Source organism: Arvicanthis niloticus, chromosome 15, assembly GCF_011762505.2.
Source record: "Arvicanthis niloticus isolate mArvNil1 chromosome 15, mArvNil1.pat.X, whole genome shotgun sequence".
NCBI lineage: Eukaryota > Metazoa > Chordata > Mammalia > Rodentia > Muridae > Arvicanthis > Arvicanthis niloticus.
The window spans coordinates 73,303,087-73,322,246 of NC_047672.1; the positions used below are offsets into that span (position 1 = coordinate 73,303,087).

Below are 19,160 nucleotides of genomic sequence, written 5' to 3' on the forward strand. Positions count from 1 at the left end.
AGACATGCAATCAAAAAATAGGGGAAAAGCATAAGACACTCTATTAATTTTTTGTTAATATTTGTTTGAAATAGTTTTCCATGGACCCACAAAGCCTAAACCAATGCCCGCTTATATCTCATGTATTCACTTTTGACACAACATTTATTGAATACCTATTTATTTTTAGTATCCTGATACCTAATGAATGGCTAGGCCCAACACTATTGCTTAGGCTAGCACACATCTAAGCCTCTGTTTATCATGTGAAATGATAACAGAGATACTGCACAAGATCCCAGACAACCAGCCCAAACCAGCCTGGGGGCAGGGGAAGACTGATGGAGGAGCCGACATTTCTGCTGAGTGAATGTGAGTGCGGCTTATCTAGGAAAAGAGGATCTCGGGAGATCATACCTGCTGCTGTAAAGCAGAACAAAATATAGAGGCCAGAAAAACCAAGAGTTGATGGGAGCAGTTCAGGGATTTGGTGATGCCAAAACATAATCATGAGGCAAGCTGTAGGAACAAGAGAGGCTAACACCAATGAAGAGGATATAGGTGGATGGGTGCATCCACCATCATCAGTGACTTGGTCTTGACACTGCACATGACGTATGACCATCATAGTGTTAGGTAGAGTAACGATGCCATTACATTTCATCTTAAAACCACCGTGCTTGTCACTGCCTCAGATTGAGGGAGAACCTGTCCTGAGAAACAGCACTACCTGAAATGGCACTACCAGGGGTCAGCTGGACCATGTTCTATATTCCAAATAACTAAGTCTTTTTCCATGCAGCTGTTGTTTGGTAGCAGCTGCTATTGTGTGGTAAAGCTGCTTCTGCTTCTAGGCAAAATTTCATTATGACCTAGTGTGTTGTTTGCTTTCTCATGGCTCTTACAAAGTACCTGTATTTAAGGAAAAATTTATTTTGAGTTCCAAGGTAAAGTCCATTCTGGCAGGGGCGTTATAGCAGCTGGCCACCACACTGCATCTACAGCCAAGACTCTACAGAAATTAATGTCTCTGCTCGGCTTTCTCCTTAGAGCCATACCCCACCCATGGCGCTGACCGTATAGAGGGTAGAGCTTCCCTCTCCAGCTAAATTTTTCAGGACACACTCTCATAGATATGTCCAGAGATGTGTTTCCAGGAATTCTAAATGGTGGAAAGTTGACAATGACGATTAGTCATTGTGCTTACTATATCCCAAATAGCAGACTATATGCACTATAGAAAATAGGGAACTGTATCCAGTTCTTAGCTTTAGAGACAGCGTGTTCAGGATCAACATAGAAAACACAAATACAATAGGACCCCATATACCAGAAACTATTTAGAGTTTCTATGTAAGGTTCCAATTTTACCTTTGTTGAGCCTTTGGTCCTTTTCCTAGTGCCTAACACCAGGCTGAAAATACCAGGCTGAAAGCAAATGCTAAAATTCTTCATGAACTTCAAAAACACAGATCATGATTTCCAGATAGCATTTCTGTGTCATACCTGTTGACTTTCCTATGAGAGAAATAGTAGAATGTTTGGATCAAGTTCTTTCTATTCTCTTCTTGATGGGCCAAGAGGAGAGAGCATTTACTACTTAGTATGCACAAAAAGGGCTTCAAAAAACAGGAAACTGGACTGTGGAAGAGGGTGCTTCATGGGGGAAAGGGGAAATAAAGCAGATACTCATGCTTTCAAAACTGCCTAGCAAACCAACACCATGTTTTTTGTTTGGTTTTATTTGTTTGTTTGTGTTTGGTTAGTTCTCCCAGGACTCGGTTCAGATGGATTCAAGCCAACTACACCGTAGGAGCAGATTCCTGGGCTATTGATAATGTTGTACTGGCCTCAGGCTGTCCTTGGATGTGCTCAGGACGAGGGATTTGTGATTCGGGGCACTGTGTGTAAGTTCATAAATGGACACTTTCCTTGTTTGCAGTACCACAGTGAAACTGGCCTGTTGACATCATTTAAATGATGCTTTTCCCCCTCCTGTTTGTTGGTAGGTGTGGCCGGGGCTTCGGTGGGCCCTTCTGTGTACCTGTTGTTCCTCTCCCCTCCATTCTGAAAGATGATTTCAATGGGAACTTACATCCTGACCTTTGGCCTGAAGTATATGGGGCAGAGAGGGGGAATCTGAATGGCGAAACCATCAAATCTGGAACATCTCTGATCTTTAAAGAGGTAAGCCAAGAGTCCTCATGCTCTTCTCATCCCCTGAGCCCCACTGCTGAGCACAGATGCGTTTCTGGGTCTCTTTTTTGTTATTTAATGCACAGCACTGCCTTCTCGTTCACACCCTGTATCATTGGGCACATTCATTTTTTTCATTTTTCTCTCTTCCTCCCTTACCTCCCCACTTCCATCTTGCCTGAGATTAGGTCTTGCTGTGTCTAGTATGCTCATTTTTGATGGTCATTTGCACATAACACTTTCCCTCTGCTTTGGAGATCAGACCTTTCTTACTTTCTCCTGGAACTGATACATAAGAATGCATACGTATATACATATATAATCTGTATATACGTATATAATCTGTAGAATTTGGTTACTAGAAGGGGGCATTTCATAGCACTGAATTTTTATAAACCATTCTATGAAATCTTTTTTTCTTTTGTTGTTGTTGTTGTGGTTGTTGCTGTTCCTTCTTTGTAAACCTCCCTGCCAGGAGTGGAATGCAATCTTTACTTAGAGGCAACTATTAAAACAAAGTGGTTAAGTCATATTAACTTGCACTCTCAGACATTGTTAATACGCCTTTATAGTCTACCCTAGATGTCTATCTAGAGAAGTATTAAGCAGCCAAATGATGCTCTGTGCTCAGCTGGCACCTCTCCAGGTGTGAATGCATGCTACATTCCGTCCCTCTCAGCAAGAAGAAATTGACTAATTTAGGTGTGCAAATAAAGTCCTTGAAAAAATCTGCATGGGTTTCTGTATAACCCAACGAGTCAGACCAAGCACTAAGAAAATTAGATACCCTGGAACTTTTTCAATTATAGCTAATAGATGCCAGTTAGCAAACTTAACTTGAATCCACACTCTTCTCAACTTTTGCCTGAGTAAAGAGAAATACTTAATGACCTGAGAGATTTATAAGTCCCCAAGAGTCTGATAGACAAGAGACACTGGGACAGTACATGGAAACCCCTGGTCAAGAGGGATTAGACTTATCTAAGAACATGGGGGGCCCATAACCTCCAACTGAATAGCCCCATGCCAAGCAGCTGACAAAACCAAAAGACAGAAGCCTTGCAACTTCCCTTGCTTCAAAGGTCTTTGCCTGATAAATTTTCAAGCAATCAAATTATCCTAGTCTTTAAGACTTACAAGTAGGAAAGGCATGTAGGCTCTGCTTTCCCTTTAGCCATGCAAATGCAAGAGCAGTCAAGCATTATGCCTTATATGTATTATCTATCCATTAGCTCAGCAAAATGTAAACAACCCACTGTGCACCATGCAGCAGGCTGCAGTTTGACCTACAGAGGCATTCTTTCATGAAGAGAGGAAATGATAGTGTCTCTTAATGTTACAGGTTCAGGAGTATTCTCTGCTTTTAAAACAGCTTATTAGATACAAAAGAATTTTTCTTAGTGAGCACAGATGGATCTCTGAACCTGGTGAAAGAAGGAGACGAAAACCAGCGTCTGTGCAGCAATGGTGGTTGACAGCTCCACTTCATAAAAGCCAGTGTCAAGTGCTGAAGCCAATACTGCCAGCACATAAGAGGGAGCCTTAAGATTACAAAGCATGCTCCCAGTCTCCTAGGAAAAGCAGTGCAAAGTGGGTCCTTGCACAGTGGCTGGGCTTGCTCTTTGGACCATTGTAAAGTGCGTCCTTGAACAGTGGCTAGGCTTGCTCTTCAGACCAGTATGAAGTGGATCCTTGCACAATGGCTAGGTTTGCCCTTCAGACAACCAGTTTCATACTTGTATTCCATAGCCATCGGGGAAGAGTCATAATCCTTTATCTTGGTGCAAGCAGAGGATATCTATTAGTGGAATCTCTGAGCTGCCTGAGGATGCCACCTTTGCTCACCACCCCAGTTTCCGTGGGACCCTGAGCTAGAAAAGAACTTTAGGTATTATGCTTGTATATACTGAAGGGGGAGGAGAAACACACCAAGCAAGACATGAAAGACAGGCATTGATTAAGCACTGTGCTAAGGCCATGGATTGTTAGGCATGAAGGAAAAAGAAAATGTATTGGTACACGACCTTACATAGCTACATTCAGTCCGAGAAGTTTGTGATTATAATGTGTAAAGAGATGGGAATACATGAATGGTGTTTTCCATTAGACTACACAAATACCTCTTAGATTCTAAATTCAAAATGCAATTGCTTCTTCCTTTTATCCAAATTAAAGATGAGTTAATAGATTAGATGCTTCCTCTCTCTTTCTCTCTCTTTCTTCCTCTCATTTGCAACATGAAAATAATATTTTTCTCATGAGACTAATTACTAAAGTGTCTGTTAAAACCCAGCATGTTATAAGCATTCAAACATATGTTTGCTATTGCTGCTGTTAGTGACAGTGGTCTGTAATAAACATGAATTAGAGGAAACTTTTTACTTTTCCTATCTAGTACAATGTTGGGCCTTTGTTAGTTGATAATTAGAAAATCAGCCTGGTAGCATTACAGTCTCAGACTACAGAAAAGTCACTTTGCTCAGCAGGCTCAGCTGAGAAACTGAAAGCCTTTTTGGACCTTGAAATCTTTGCATAGTGAAATGTAACTCAGTGGCTGTCACCACAGTCAAAAAACAAAAAAAAACCTTCTGAGATGGTCATTCCAGGCTACCAGAGGTAGTTAATTAGCAGAAAAAATTACTAAAGCTAATGTCATCATTTTCCTCATTGTGTGGCATCTCTGCATGAGTGGTTACAGTCTAGGCATGGCGACCTGCCTTCCTTGTGCCTTATTTAACTTGGCCAACTGGGGCGCTGTGTCAGCCTGAAGGAGAACCCCCTGGGACTGGCAGGGTAGGCAAAGCAGCAGTGAGTTCCCAAGACTGCTCAGAGCACTGGGAAAGTTAGCTCTTAGTTCTTGGCCTCCAGCAGGGGCACCTCACACATTTCTTTGTCTTTTCCTCCTCCCTTCTTCTACAACACGCTGTGATCAAAGAAGACTATTTTAAAAACTCCAGTAGTGGACGATGTCATCACTTTTACACCACTTTTAATAAGAGCCACAAAAAAAGTCTGAATTATCGGTGGACAATGACATTGTATTGCTTAAACACAGAAAATGAAGACCATTAGGAGAAAGAGAAGACCTCTCCCTTTTTCTTTTAAGCTGGACAAATCATTGTTGCTGGCCATATATAATTATTGTTATGTCTTATGTAACTATCACTCAGCTAATTAATGCAAGGTAAATAGATAAAATCGAAGGAATTCAGCCAGTGAAGTAAGGTTCTTTTCTCTTTGTTTCCAGGAGGGACTGAGAATGCTTATTTCAAGAGATCTAGATTGCACCAATACTATGTATGTCCAGTTTTCTCTCCGATTTATAGCAAAAGGTAAGCTGTTTCCATGGCATGAATCATTTTCCTCCAAAAGAATGTTGTCCTGTGTACAATCTTTCCTCCATAGAGAGGTTGCCCGCTCAAGGGCCCTTAAGTTTCACTGTTCACAAATGGTCTTTAGTATAAGCTTCTCTTACCATAGTGGTGAGATAATTACTGTTTGAAACTATTAATACAGATGGGGCTATTGTGCTGGTTGATAAACTCACCACCGTGTCCTGAACTCCTCCACTACTGCATTCCAGCTATCAGAATTTTAAATTAAAAATTATTAATTTATCAACACATGGGATTAATTTTACAGATGTAAATCATCCCAAAACACAACTCAATCCCTCTGGCTTTTCATACCTCATTAAATTATTTTCTCTAAAAAATAATGTCACTGGATATAAGACATTTTCAAATAATTTTTATTTATATCCCCTTGATTTAAATGTTTTAATCTTTGAAAAATGGATGTCAGCAGAATGAATAAGTTTTAATTTTAATTTGGTATCTCCTAGATATAGAGAAGAGAGGGAGAAGGGAGGGAGAAGAAGGGAGAGAAAGAGAGAGAGGGAATAAAGAGAGGAGAGAGAGAGAGAGAGAGAGAGAGAGAGAGAGAGAGAGAGAGAGAGAGAGAGAGAGAGCAGGCACATGTGTGCATGTATATCCTACACATATCTTGAAGAGAAAGGATGTCTGCATTTGGATGTATTTAAAATATATTTATACTAAATCTCAACCTGCAATTACTTTCAGTTGTCACTGGAGCATTTGGAGCAGAAAGTCTCCATGTTACTATAAACGGGCTCATGTTCTGATGATGTCCATAGGACTAGCTCAGAGCTGGCTATGTCCTCATGGCCGTATACTTCATGCCTGTGCTGTCTTCTCCCAAGGTACCCCAGAGAGGTCTCACTCCATCCTGCTACAATTCTCTGTCAATGGAGGAATCATCTGGCACCTGATGGATGAGTTTTACTTCCCTCAAACGACCAACATACTTTTCATTAATGTTCCCTTGCCATATGGTGCCCAAACCAACGCTACAAGATTCAGACTCTGGCAGCCATACAATAATGGTAAAAATGCACATGTTCTATTTTGGTCAGCACTGCCGGCTGCACGTAATGTTCCTGTTCCTCTGTCTTGGAGAAAGGCTTTCTCAAGAGGCATCCAGCTGTGCATGCCACTCTGTTTTACATGCCTTCCCTTTGACCATTCTCAGGGAAGAGCTAACATTCTGTGTCTTTGTCACCTTTGGTCGAAGTTGACTGATAAATTCTTGGTTTAGTTTGCTGTCATTTGGGTTTGGCTGAGACATCTTTCTCTCTATTTCTGGAGCTCAGAACAGCTCAAGATCATCTCGCCTCGGCCTCCCAGTTGCCAGGATTACACATGTGAGCCACATAACTTAGGCATTTTGTTTTGCTTTGTTTTTTGTTTTGATTTATTTTGTTTTGTCTTTAATAATCCATCTTTACTGTCATTCACCAATAACAACTTGATTTTGTTGAATTTACTTAGGATGCACCATTCTTCTGAATGGCATTTCATTAGTGAACCAGATTATTGTGGGAAAAGTAGAAGGAATTTAGACCAAGCAGTGCGTTACATCCTTGTCACATTCACTGTTCATATCAAGTAGCATTTAACAGCATTTCACATTTACAGAAGATTTTCCAAGTTTCTAGCTTTGATTACTTCTTATAGTTCTACTAATATTGAATCTAAAGGGCCAGACTTTTCCAGACCATGGCTCTAACTGTCTAAATACGTACAGTTACACCATATTAATCAGGAATAGCCGAAACAGGTATGAAAATGATATTTCTAGCTCTAAAATGTAACCCATATATTTTTTTATGTTGTAAGATAGATAAGATCATGGTAGATTTTTGTTTAAATGTATTCATGTATATGGGATGGTATAAATACCAAGAAATTATATAAAATATATATATAATATAAAAATATTATATATTTTTATATAATATATATATACATATATATATATATATCCTGATATTTTATATATGTGGGTCTTAATATATAAGGATCAAAGAAAAATGTGAAGAAGAAATGCACCCAGTTTTAAAATCCAGAAGATGATGGACTCATGAGACATCTGAAATGCTTACTTTTTTCTTTTTTATTCATCAAACACTTCCAAACCAAGACAATGAAGAAAAGTTACTCGTCTTAGGGCCATGATAGGAGTGAAAGGAGACAGAGGTGGGTGGTCCATTCAAAATGCAGGCTATTGCCACAGGCTACTATTTACAAATCTGCTTTTATACATTGTAAGACCTGCAGTAAAAGTACCATCTGTGAAGGTTCAAGGGACTGAGACGGATGGTCACAAGACATCCACAGTCAAGCAGAGTTACCATCTCCACTTAAACAGTACAGAGTCCCCACAAGGGCATGGCACCCACCCGTAGTAAGAGGGTCTTCCCACGTCAACCTAATCGAGATAATCCCCCGTGTGTGAGCCCAAGGATGGCTTCCCAGGTGATTCCAGATCTTTAAAGTTGACATGAGCAGTCACAGCATGTTCTTGAGGTCTTTCTAGAAGATCGGTCCCAACAGTGCTTTGCAAACGCAGTCTAGCTCTTTCCCTTCCCATCTGCAATAGAACAATCTGTAAACACTTGGCCTGAGTCACTGGAAGTTTACAAGAGCATTAAGAAAAGAAATACAGTATTATATCTCACAGCACTGATATAATGGTTGCCTTTTAAAAGCCACCAATCACCCCTTGACTAGGTAGTGTACCTCAGTTCTAAGTCACAGGCTACCAGCCTCACAGACAGATGTCTTACAGATTCCCCATCCACCACAGTGCTGGAGAAGGGTCCCACAACACTCTGACTCGCAGAACAGCATGCATTCACAAGCTGCTCATTTTCGTCACGCTTTGGTCGCTGTGAACGCGCCCCCGCGAGGCTTGTGAGCTTTGACTGAAAAGCATATGTTGTTGAAACTGTTGCCATTGGCTTTTCCTGCATTTGTTTTCTTTCAATGAACAAATTTGATATTCTTCTTTGAAAAAATTGATTTATCCCAAACTGTTTCAGGTAAGAAAGAAGAAATCTGGATCATTGATGACTTTATTATTGATGGAAACAATTTGAATAACCCTGTGATGCTGCTGGACACGTTTGACTTTGGGCCCAGGGAAGACAATTGGTTTTTCTATCCGGGTGGTAATATCGGCCTTTACTGCCCATATTCATCAAAGGGAGCTCCGTAAGTATTTAACTGGAAAGCTAAAAGTAAAAGCATTGCTTCATACAGATGAGGGGGAACTTTTGCCTAAACAGTTTCCTCGTTGCTCTCTTGATAAGCAGTGAGGAAGATTCGGCCATGGTGTTTGTTTCCAATGAAGTTGGTGAGCACTCCATTACCACCTGTGACCTAAGTGTGAACGAGAACACCATCATTCAGTTTGAGGTATTGATTCTATTCTCCTAGAAATGCTCTAAGTTTTATATTGACCAAAGCCCAGGCAAGAAGAAGGAAGTCTTTACTGTGACTTCCTCTTAAGGTCATAAAAGATTTGTGTTATAACTCACTTTTATTGTCAGACCAATGTTCGTTTCAGAAATAGAGTTGCTTGTAGCATAGTTCTGTTTTACCTACTGCAATGAGTGTTGAAATAATTACTTTAAAAATAGAAAAATGTGAAAGAATGCTATTGTGGTCTTGTTATTCTCATTGTTTTTATATAAAATGAGAATGCCTTAGGACCTAGGTCAATCTAACTGTAGTGTGTACTGTGTCAGCATACCAATAGAATCTTTATCGTGCTACTCTGATAAAACAGTATCATACTATTTGTACAGTTTTAAATATACCATGTGTAGTTGGCATTTTATGCATTCCTTATATTTGTCAAGAAAGTAAATTTATAACAGAAACATTTGCATATTAAAAGCACTTGCATAAAATTCACATAATTAAAGGCTTCTTGTGCCAGTATTCTAAGTAGTGAGTAACATTTTTCTGATCTCTGACTTTGTTATATTTCCTGATTTTATGGTTTAAATACTAAGAAGATATGGTACTTTTGTCTTTTTTAGAAATTGAGGTAGAAATTAGTGCCTAGAGTTGAAAAGTTCATCAAGTTCCAAGTGTTTACTCATTGGAAAGTAAAGGGGTGATCACATTCGTCCACCATTCTCCATGTTCTTCCCCTTCCACTCAACTCACTTCATATTAAATAATCAGCTACTACAATGGCACAATAGTAAGACAATGTTCATTCACATTGGAAGGATGAGCTCTGGTACAGAAAGAGCCACCTGCATGTAGCAGGAAGCAGCTCATCAGGAAAAAAAGGAGGGAGGGAAAATCTTCTCTGGTGGGAGGGAAAAATAGTAATGACTGTATTCAATTTTGTTTTCATATTGAATGAGTGTTGAAGATTCTCCAAGTTAAAAAGTTGGAATTATTTATAGAGTATCATAAGAAAGAAAGTGATATTGCTGCACAAGACTGATAAGGAAGCTAAGAGTTTGGATTAAGAAAACACTTTTTATTAAAATTTTATTGGCTTGACAATAAAAAAAAAACATGAGCCAAAGTTAAATTTGGAATCATCTCAACCTTCCTTTGTTCATTTTCTGTTTCTTATAACATGAGAGAAAATAGAGTTTATGTGGATTTTTTTTTTTTTTAGGAATCCTTATGAAGAAAATATAATTTGAAGGTAGTATATATTGTCACTTAAGGGAACAGGTCTTCCAGAGTGACTCTTCTCAGGGATTAGATGGCCTCCAAGGAACATGACCAGTGTGCGGGTGCATTGCTCTGAGATAATCTGTATCATGTTTTCTTTCATCCCAAGATCAATGTTGGATGCTCCACTGATAGCTCATCTGCTGATCCAGTCAGACTGGAATTTTCAAGGGACTTTGGAGCCACCTGGCACCTGCTGCTTCCCCTCTGCTACCACAGCAGCGGCCTCATCAGCTCCTTATGCTCCACTGAGCACCACCCGAGCAGCACCTACTATGCGGGGACCACCCAGGGCTGGAGGAGGGAGGTTGTGCACTTCGGGAAGCTGCACCTTTGCGGGTGAGAATCTGCTGCTTGGCACCATGCTTGTCTCTCATTTGGTGACCTGCCCTTCTAAAGTTATTCAGGGAGAAAATACCACGTTGCAGTTGTTTTCAGTTCTCACTTGAAACAGATCAGTAGACATTCAAAGCAGGAAAGAGAGATAATGTAATTATTTGTACATAGTTTGAAGCTAGAGTCAAGAGCGTGCTGTGGATTGCATAGCTTGAAATCTGTTTCCCTGTGCATCTTTAACAAATCAAAAGGAAGCAAGAGAATGCATTTCTCTCATAATGTTGTCCCTCTTTCCGTGGGCTCTCACCTCATGCTATAAATACAGTAAAAAGACAGCAATGCATTCACACACATACCCCTATAGGCAATGTATGGAAGCTGGACACCTACAGTTTCATATGGATGCCTGGAGTCTCATCAAAAGGCGTTGACACTTTCCCCGTGAACATTTTTACTTTCTCAACCCCTCTCAGCATTCTCACGGCATTATACTTGTCTCTTCTGTGGAAAAGCTATTTAAAGATAAAGGACTTCAATTCCCATAGAGATAACTATAGTTTCAAAAATAAAACTTATAACAAAGGGAACAGCTATACAGCAAAGCAGCCAGCCTGAGTCTCAACCTTCCTGATGCTGTGCCCTTTAATACAGTTCCTAGTGCTGTGCTAATCCCCAACCATAAAACTTTCATTGCTACTTTATAACTGTAATTTTGGTACTGTTACTGAATCATAATATCTGTATTTTCCAATGGTCTTGGGGGACTCCTGTGGAAGGGTCATTCTACCCTCAAAGGGGTCACAACCCACAGGTTGAGGGAGCTGTTTTAGACTCTCATTCATTCTTTCAGTGTATATCAAAAAGAAGTACTACTGTTTCATCTTCAAGATGAAAATCAATGTTCAGTCCTCACATGCAACTAGGCATAGTTAGACTTCTCCTGCCTGTAAGCCAAATAAGTACTTGGCACTTTTCTAAAAGGATGAAAGTACATTTGCAAAAGTTAGCATTGCTTTGGAGCATAACCTATCCACCCCTCATTACCTCACTACAGCTGTTTCCATAATTCAATTGTGAAGAGTGTAAATACTTTCTGTTGTTGACTGTGTCACTTGTTATGGCATGAAGGCAGTATACTTATAGACACCCAATGTTTTCTTCACATACAAGTATCACTCAACAGAATTCCCTCTGCACTCTGGTGGGGTAGGGTGGGGTGGGTAGGGTGGGGGTTGCAAGGAGAGTCTCCAGAAACCACAGACTTGGTGCCACCTAGCTTGGTGTTGAACTCATTTGGTTAGCAGAGCTGTTAACAGAAGACATAGGCAGGAGGCAGTATCTCAGCAATAGAAAATTAACTATCTGAAATCAGTTTTCATGTAGAAAATGGAAGAGTTTATTAAAAGATGCTAGGAAGTTTGTGGTCCTTACTCTTATTAACCTGCCACCAACGTCAAATAGATCATGGTTCCTTGTTCTCCGAGACTCTTGATTCCAAATCTAAAACAAAAATTGAATACTCATTTATGGCTAAAAGTCCAGAGATCACCCTTGAACACACTGGCATGGTTTGACTGTGTCACCCCAAAATTCATGTGGTGAAATTCTTACCTTAAAGGTCATAGCCTGAAGAAGTGTGGCCTTAGAAGAGGTCATTAGATCACAAATGGGATTGTAGCAATTATAGGGGAGGCCCCAGAAAACTGCTTTGTCTCTCGTGCTATGTGAAGACAGAGCTAGAGGACAGCTAGTATGAGCTGTAGAGCAAGCCCTTAGTAGATACTGTGCTAGCTCCTGGTCTTGGGCCTTCAGCTCCTACAGTGATTAGAAAGAATAAATGTCATTTTTTTATAAGCTACCCAGTTCATGTCATATTTCTATAGCCACCCAAAGAAGAGTGAAACAGATAGTTTGGAGCAAAGTAGTCCCTCAGTTCCATTGTGGTGCTACTGAGAAGTACCAGGTTTCCTCTTCAGTGAGCCTCTGCTTTTCTCTGACTTTCTAGTCAAGAAAGAGCCTGGTGATAGGTTGTAGCCATGATTATGGTGTACCACCTAAGACATGCTTCACAGTTCTCACATGTAAGTAATCTTACCTGAAACACATGAAGGAAGTCAAGAGTCCTGTGAGGGAAAGGCTGCAGGCACACCCAGGTGTAAAGTATAACAGCATATCTTGGGACTGTAAGCAAAAGAAATACAGATGTCTCTATTTCACCCACTAGAGGAAATCCAGTTTTGAAAAAAACAGTCCTAACACACAGAATTGTGACTGGCCTGTGGCTTGTACTCCAAGCCATTTTATTTTTATGGCAAGGAGTCATGCCCACATTCAGAATGTATCAACCCAAACTGTTTTCAGCCATTTCTGTAGAGGAAAGATTGTGTCCACATCTTCGTCTCGAGAAAAGAATTAGTCCTGTTTTCAAAACCCATACAAGCATGAATTGCTGGAAGGCAAAAGTGAAAATTTCTCAACTCAGTGAGCCATTCCTGGGTTTGCACTCAACATGGGACATGACAATAGCACAAATGCTAGCTGCTAAAGAGTGTGCCCGTGTTATGCTTAAAGTACCCTTTTCTGTGATTTAATGAACACTGAATACAAACATGGGCACACATATAAACAATTAAATATATAATGCTTTTAGTGCCAAGTTCTTACATTTTTTGCATTTTAATTAAAATATAATTGTATCACTTGTCCCTTTCTTCTCCTCCCTCCAGCCCCTCCCACACCCCCACTCTCAAACCTACAGCCTCTACATACCATTTACGTTCGAAATATAAGTGTTGAATTTCCACCTAATTTTATACACATCACCTTTCAGTCAAATGTCTTTTTGTCTTGAAAACGTCTTAAGTGTTTTGTTTTATGCAGTTTCATAACAAGTCAACCAAAGGCCCCTACTGAATGAAGACAGTGTGGTGTGCTCAAAATTCTAAGTGTATATTTTTAAGAGGCAGATCCTTTGAGCAGCACTGGCTTGAGAGCAGGCACTGACATTCACAAGGTGGATGGCAGTGAGAATTTTTCAAACTAAATCTCAGCCGAAGGGAACCACAGTGAACCTAGGCTCTTGGCCCATTTGTCATGGCATTTGTAGTTTCTGTGCCAAGACAGGCGAGCACTAATAAATACTCAACCAAGGTGGTTCATTTGTATTCAGAACATTTGAATAAATAAGTTCAAACAAAATCTATGTAGGCTTTTCTTCAAAGGAAAACTCCAGCCATTTCCCTCAGCTCAGCAGTCTGAAAGTTCAAAAGATGTATCTCTGCCGAGACTAAACTCGGACAAGTATAGGAGAGCCTGCTTTAACTATAAGTTGGCATTTTGGGGGCAGCCCAGTCTACCTGGGGTCTGGCTGTAAACAGTGAGACAGTGCATGAGAACTTGGCTCCCATCTGTCTTGGTCCCTGCTACACTGCCGGGGTTTAGCCGTGCCAACCCCTAGTGTTTAACTTCAATTTCTGTTTCTCAAATTAAAAACTAGTCAGAATTTAGCCTATGTGATAACAAGAAGATGGATAAATTATGGGACACAAAAGTAAGAGTCTGTGACCTATCTAATGTCCACCCCTCTCTTCCATCTTCTCTGAGCTGACTTTTATACATGTTAAAAAATATACATTATTTCTGGGCACCTACTTAAATAAATAGATTATTTACAGTGACATGATTATCAGCAGTTACATGTGATAATTCACTTGCTAATTTTGTTGATGATGAAAGTTTGTGGGATCTGCAGGGATGCAAACAGTGGTTGATTGGTCAGTTGGTTAGGTTTTTATTTAAAAAAAAAAAAAAAAACACCAGGGTTCATACTGGCCTAGAACTCTATGCAGAAGCTGGCCTCAAACTCATTGGGAGTCCTTCTATCTCTATGTCAGGTTATGATATTATAGGTGTGAGCCACTAACCCTGGCATATTCACTTATTTTTTTATTAAAAAAATAAATAAAACAAGACATAAGAGTGAGCAACCCAAATAATAAATCTGATTTTCTAACTTTTTTCCTCTTAAATTTACTAAGCAGCTATTGTGTTAAAAACCATGATTCTGGGACCATGTTATAAATGAGGCATAGACATTAGCTTCTACAAGCTTTCTGCTAATAGAAGAAGTAGGTATGTCTTAAATAATTCCAGCAGTCATAGTGAAATCATGGAAATACCATCACAATTGTGGGGAAACATAACATAACCAGAAGACCTAGCAATGCCACTACCATGCTCTCCAGAACAAATACTGGTGCTGCCCATGTTCATAGCAGCACTGCTCTCCATAGCCAAAAGGTGGAAATGATCAAACCAATGAAAGAATAAAGCTGATAAATTCCTGTGATGGAGAATTAAGAGGAAGGAAAGTCTGACACTTGCTACAAGTGGATGGGCCTTGAAAACGTAAATGCTGAATGAATATAGCCGAACACAAACCATATGTTGTGCAGCTTCATTACTATGGTGTGCTCGGAATGGGTAAATCCACAGAGGCAGACAGGAGGTTGGTGGTTGCCAAGGAAAAGTAAATGTGGCAGGGTTACTGGGGCCCGGGGTTTCCTGTCAGGGTGACGAAACACATTGGAACTAGATAAAAATAGGCACAGAATTGTGCATTTTATGTAGTTTGTGGTTGATTTCATGTTTCATAAGTTTTACACCTATTTTTTAAGCAATTAGTTATGCAGAGTGTTGACAGTAAACTAGTCTTTACCAAGAGAGCCAGTGTTGGAGGCATAGGAAGATCAGGTGCAATTTTTCAATAGCTGGTAAAATTCTACTGTAAAAAAAAAAAAAAAAAAAAAAAAAAAAAAAAAAAAAAAAAAAAGAAAAGAAAAATAGAAATTTCCTGAAATGGCAGGTCTCATTGTCTTCTGTATTCTAAGTCCTGTTTTCTTCTTCTTAGATTGATACATAAATAGTGATTTCCCATTGTTTATGGACCAAGTGTTCTAACTCTAAAGATGTAATGTTCTATTGGATAACTTTGAGACCCCTGTGCCTTGTTTTTCAGATCTGTGCGTTTCCGTTGGTATCAGGGATTTTATCCTGCTGGATCTCAGCCGGTCACATGGGCCATTGATAACGTCTACATTGGTCCCCAGTGTGAAGACATGTGCCACGGGCATGGGAGCTGCATCAATGGAACCAAGTGTATATGTGACCCGGGTTACTCCGGTCCAACGTGTAAAATAAGCACCAAAAATCCTGATTTTCTCAAAGACGATTTTGAAGGTAATCTTTTCTGTGTAGGAATTTCCATATAAACACAATCTGTGATGGAGAATTAACCACTCATGTATATTCTAATAGTTATCCTTATAACTGCCAATACACCAAAGTCCATTTTTCTCTGTACACATATGAACCTATAAGAAACATCAAACAAATTCCTTTAACTAGTTAATTATATTTAGCGTTTGATATTTATTAGCTAATTGGGAGTTTTGCACAGCATATTTTGATCTTATTCACCATCTCCCCTCTGATTCTTCCTAGATTCACTGATCCACTCATTTCCTGTCCCACCCAACAATGTGTCTTTTTTATTTCCCCTTTAAGTTTGAACTGCCCAAACAGTCACCGACGTGGGGCCTTCTACAGGGAATGATCTTATCAGAGCTATACTCTTAGACAAACCTGTCTCTCCCTCTCTCAAGAGCGGACCATAGCCAGGAGCTTCTTGGCTAGGGAGAGACTTCATGCCCAACTGCCTTCATGCTGGGACGTGGTCTGGCTGGGCAGGTTCAGGTCTTGTTCATGCTATTAAGAATGCTTTATTTTCATGACTTTTGATACTACCTGTAATTGCTTATAAGTAGCAAGAGAATATGCCCAAGGGATAATCTTGCATTATAAGAAACAATTTTTCAGAAATCAGGCAGCCTCTCCTTTTCAACACCTTTATTTTACATCAATACATATGATGATAGTGTTACAACAGAGAAAAATGAACATTATATACTAGTTATATTGGGAGCATCTAAATTGTAGATGTGCTTTTACCAGAGGTTGGATTATACATTTTCAGATGTTTGGTCTCATACAACAGCTATGTGTGTTACTGAATCGGATCAAAAGATTTTGTTTTCCTCTACTTTCTGTAAGACTTTTAATTTTAATTTATATTTTTAATAAGTGTAAAATATTAATAATCATTTTATTATCTATAATTTTATAATATATTTAAAAACTACATTTAGGTACAAGTATACAGTGAAACATTACACTGCTCTCAAACATTTGAACTATTGTTATATTATACAATTTATATGATCCTTGGAAATAATACAATAAACAAAAGATACCAGACACCCAAAAAATCCATTGCATATTCTGTTTGTGTGAAACATCCCAAGTAAGCCGGTCCTTGGAGGTAAAAGTCAGACTGGTCCTTGCCAGAGATGCAGAAGAAAGGGAAGCTGTTGCTTTATCGATATAGGCTTCTTCTTGAGGAGATGGAAACCTTAAAATAGTTACTGGTGAACGTTTTACATCCAAAATATACTAAATACTATTGGATTATTCACTTTTAGATTATTAGTACAGTAGACATGTTTTGTGTATCTTTACCTCATTCAAAAAAAAAAACAATAAATCTAAGATTCATATCTGAGTAGATTTGAAAACCAGCTTTGAAAGACATTTAACAGCAACTATTAAATTATATTTCAATTTCTGGGGCAAAAAGTATCCATTTTCAAAAGATACTCTATTATTTTTTCATTAATGCTGCCATACATTAGAAAGGACATGGTGAAGACACTGTGTCCCTGGCTCCCTTTCTTCTGGTCCCTCATTCACTTCCTGATTAACCAGCATTTTTCTTTGATGTGGCACTTTCCTGGTTGAACTATAGATACTTGGGGAAAGCCCCTCTCTGACATATGAACCTTTATATCAGTCAAGGCTAAAAACACTGAAGACATTCATAGGATAAAGCATTCTTTTATCCCAAAATGCACTTTTAATGTTTATGGTTTTACATTTTAAAACTACTTGACACATTCCGTCATACTTCTTTGACACTGTAATACAACTATATTCATGGACACAGGTTAACCACATTTTTCACTTTCTCAGGTCAACTGGAATCCGATCGATTCTTACTGATGAGTGGAGGGAAGCCGTCTCGGAAGTGCGGGATCCTTTCCAGTGGGAACAACCTCTTCTTCAATGAGGATGGCTTGCGTATGCTGGTGACACGGGACCTGGATTTGTCACATGCTAGGTAAGTGCGGCACATAGTTGTGGACATGAAGAAGCCAGGAGCTCTCAAGGGTGACATCTTCCATGCTGTTATTAGGTGTTGCTCTGCTCAAAGTTCCCAATAAGACACAGATCACATAATTTCTAGTTCAAGACTGAGTAAGAAGCTCAGTAGAAATGCGTCCTCAAGTTATTCATGATTGAGTTCATCTTCATTAGCAAATATTTAGTTGAGAATATTTGAGATGTGGCCCATGGTGCTCAAAAGCAACTGCCCAGTGCCTCACTAGCACATAAGAAGTCATTTTCTAAATTGAGCATAGTCACTTAGAAAAACACACATTTTAGCTGACTCAGAGAGTCATGTCCTGTCCGAATGTGTATTCCTTGGTCACTTGATGAGCCAGCAAAACTTTATGTACAGTTTAACATGTGTAAAATGCAGCTCTGACCTATTTTTAAATGAACAAGGAAATCATGTTTATGGTTTTAAAACATTTCACAATACTTTAAAATATATCTGAACATTCCCGCTTTTTCTTGAATTTGGTTTCTGATTATAAATAATATAAATAACAGAAAATGCAAGTCTATCTAAAATAATTTTATAGTTACTGAAAGCAAAATTTTACCTATCCCACTCTAATGTACATAATTTAATTTGATAGTCTTTACTCCAGATTCCTCGATACCATTCAAGTTCTTTAATTTAGAAACCATTAAGTTTTCCAGATAAGCAATTCAGATATGTTTTTTTCTAAGCAGTGATTTGGTGTTTATGTTATCACTAAATTAATATGAACATCTTTCCCATACAAACAGATAGTACACCTAGTTTTCCTAGATAAATACTGTCCTCACTTGTACAAACATCACTAGGCACTAACAATGCATGTTTCCATTAATCAAATGTTAAAAGCTGCATTATATAGCTTATCCAGTTGCATGCTGTGTGGGATTTGCATATATTGACCCTAAAATGTTCAGTGTAAGATCTCAGTGTTTTCAGGGCCATGATATAAATAGAGGTTGGGAGAATGGTGAGCAATGAATGGCTTTGTGTATGATGCTGATAACATTTATTATCAGTCCTGTTACATTATTGAGTATGTATGTTAGATTTGACATGAAATTTATTCTGCCTTACCAGTTAGAACAGTGGCCAGACCGGGCACCAGCAGCTTGCTTGCCAAAGATAAGATGCAAGCCAGTTTTCATTGGCACCCCAGCTGCTTGCTGCCACTCTGTCCACCTCCCCGCCAGCTAGGAAAGCTGCCACTGGCTGGCTGCCACCATTCTCAGAGGCCAGTATCATCCATACCCAGACCCAGCAACAGTCAGAGTCTGGCAAGCCTACCAACCAACCTACAC

At 39.3% G+C, this 19,160-nt stretch overlaps 1 protein-coding gene across 5 annotated transcripts in view; it reads left to right on the forward strand.

Moving 5' to 3' along the window:
• The window catches only part of Reln (reelin), a 438,704-nt gene that overhangs the window by 360,455 nt on the left and 59,089 nt on the right, over positions 1–19,160 (forward strand). For 3 of the 5 annotated variants that reach the window (XM_076913169.1, XM_076913171.1, XM_076913172.1), the window contains exons 35-43: positions 1,746–1,886; positions 1,989–2,166; positions 5,423–5,507; positions 6,398–6,580; positions 8,579–8,750; positions 8,849–8,954; positions 10,351–10,580; positions 15,595–15,815; positions 17,664–17,811. In XM_076913169.1, the coding sequence (XP_076769284.1) occupies positions 1,746–1,886; positions 1,989–2,166; positions 5,423–5,507; positions 6,398–6,580; positions 8,579–8,750; positions 8,849–8,954; positions 10,351–10,580; positions 15,595–15,815; positions 17,664–17,811 (1,464 nt within the window). The remainder of the gene's footprint in view (positions 1–1,745; positions 1,887–1,988; positions 2,167–5,422; positions 5,508–6,397; positions 6,581–8,578; positions 8,751–8,848; positions 8,955–10,350; positions 10,581–15,594; positions 15,816–17,663; positions 17,812–19,160) is intronic. The other 2 variants (XM_076913170.1, XM_034519119.2) reach the window with 1 other exon arrangement.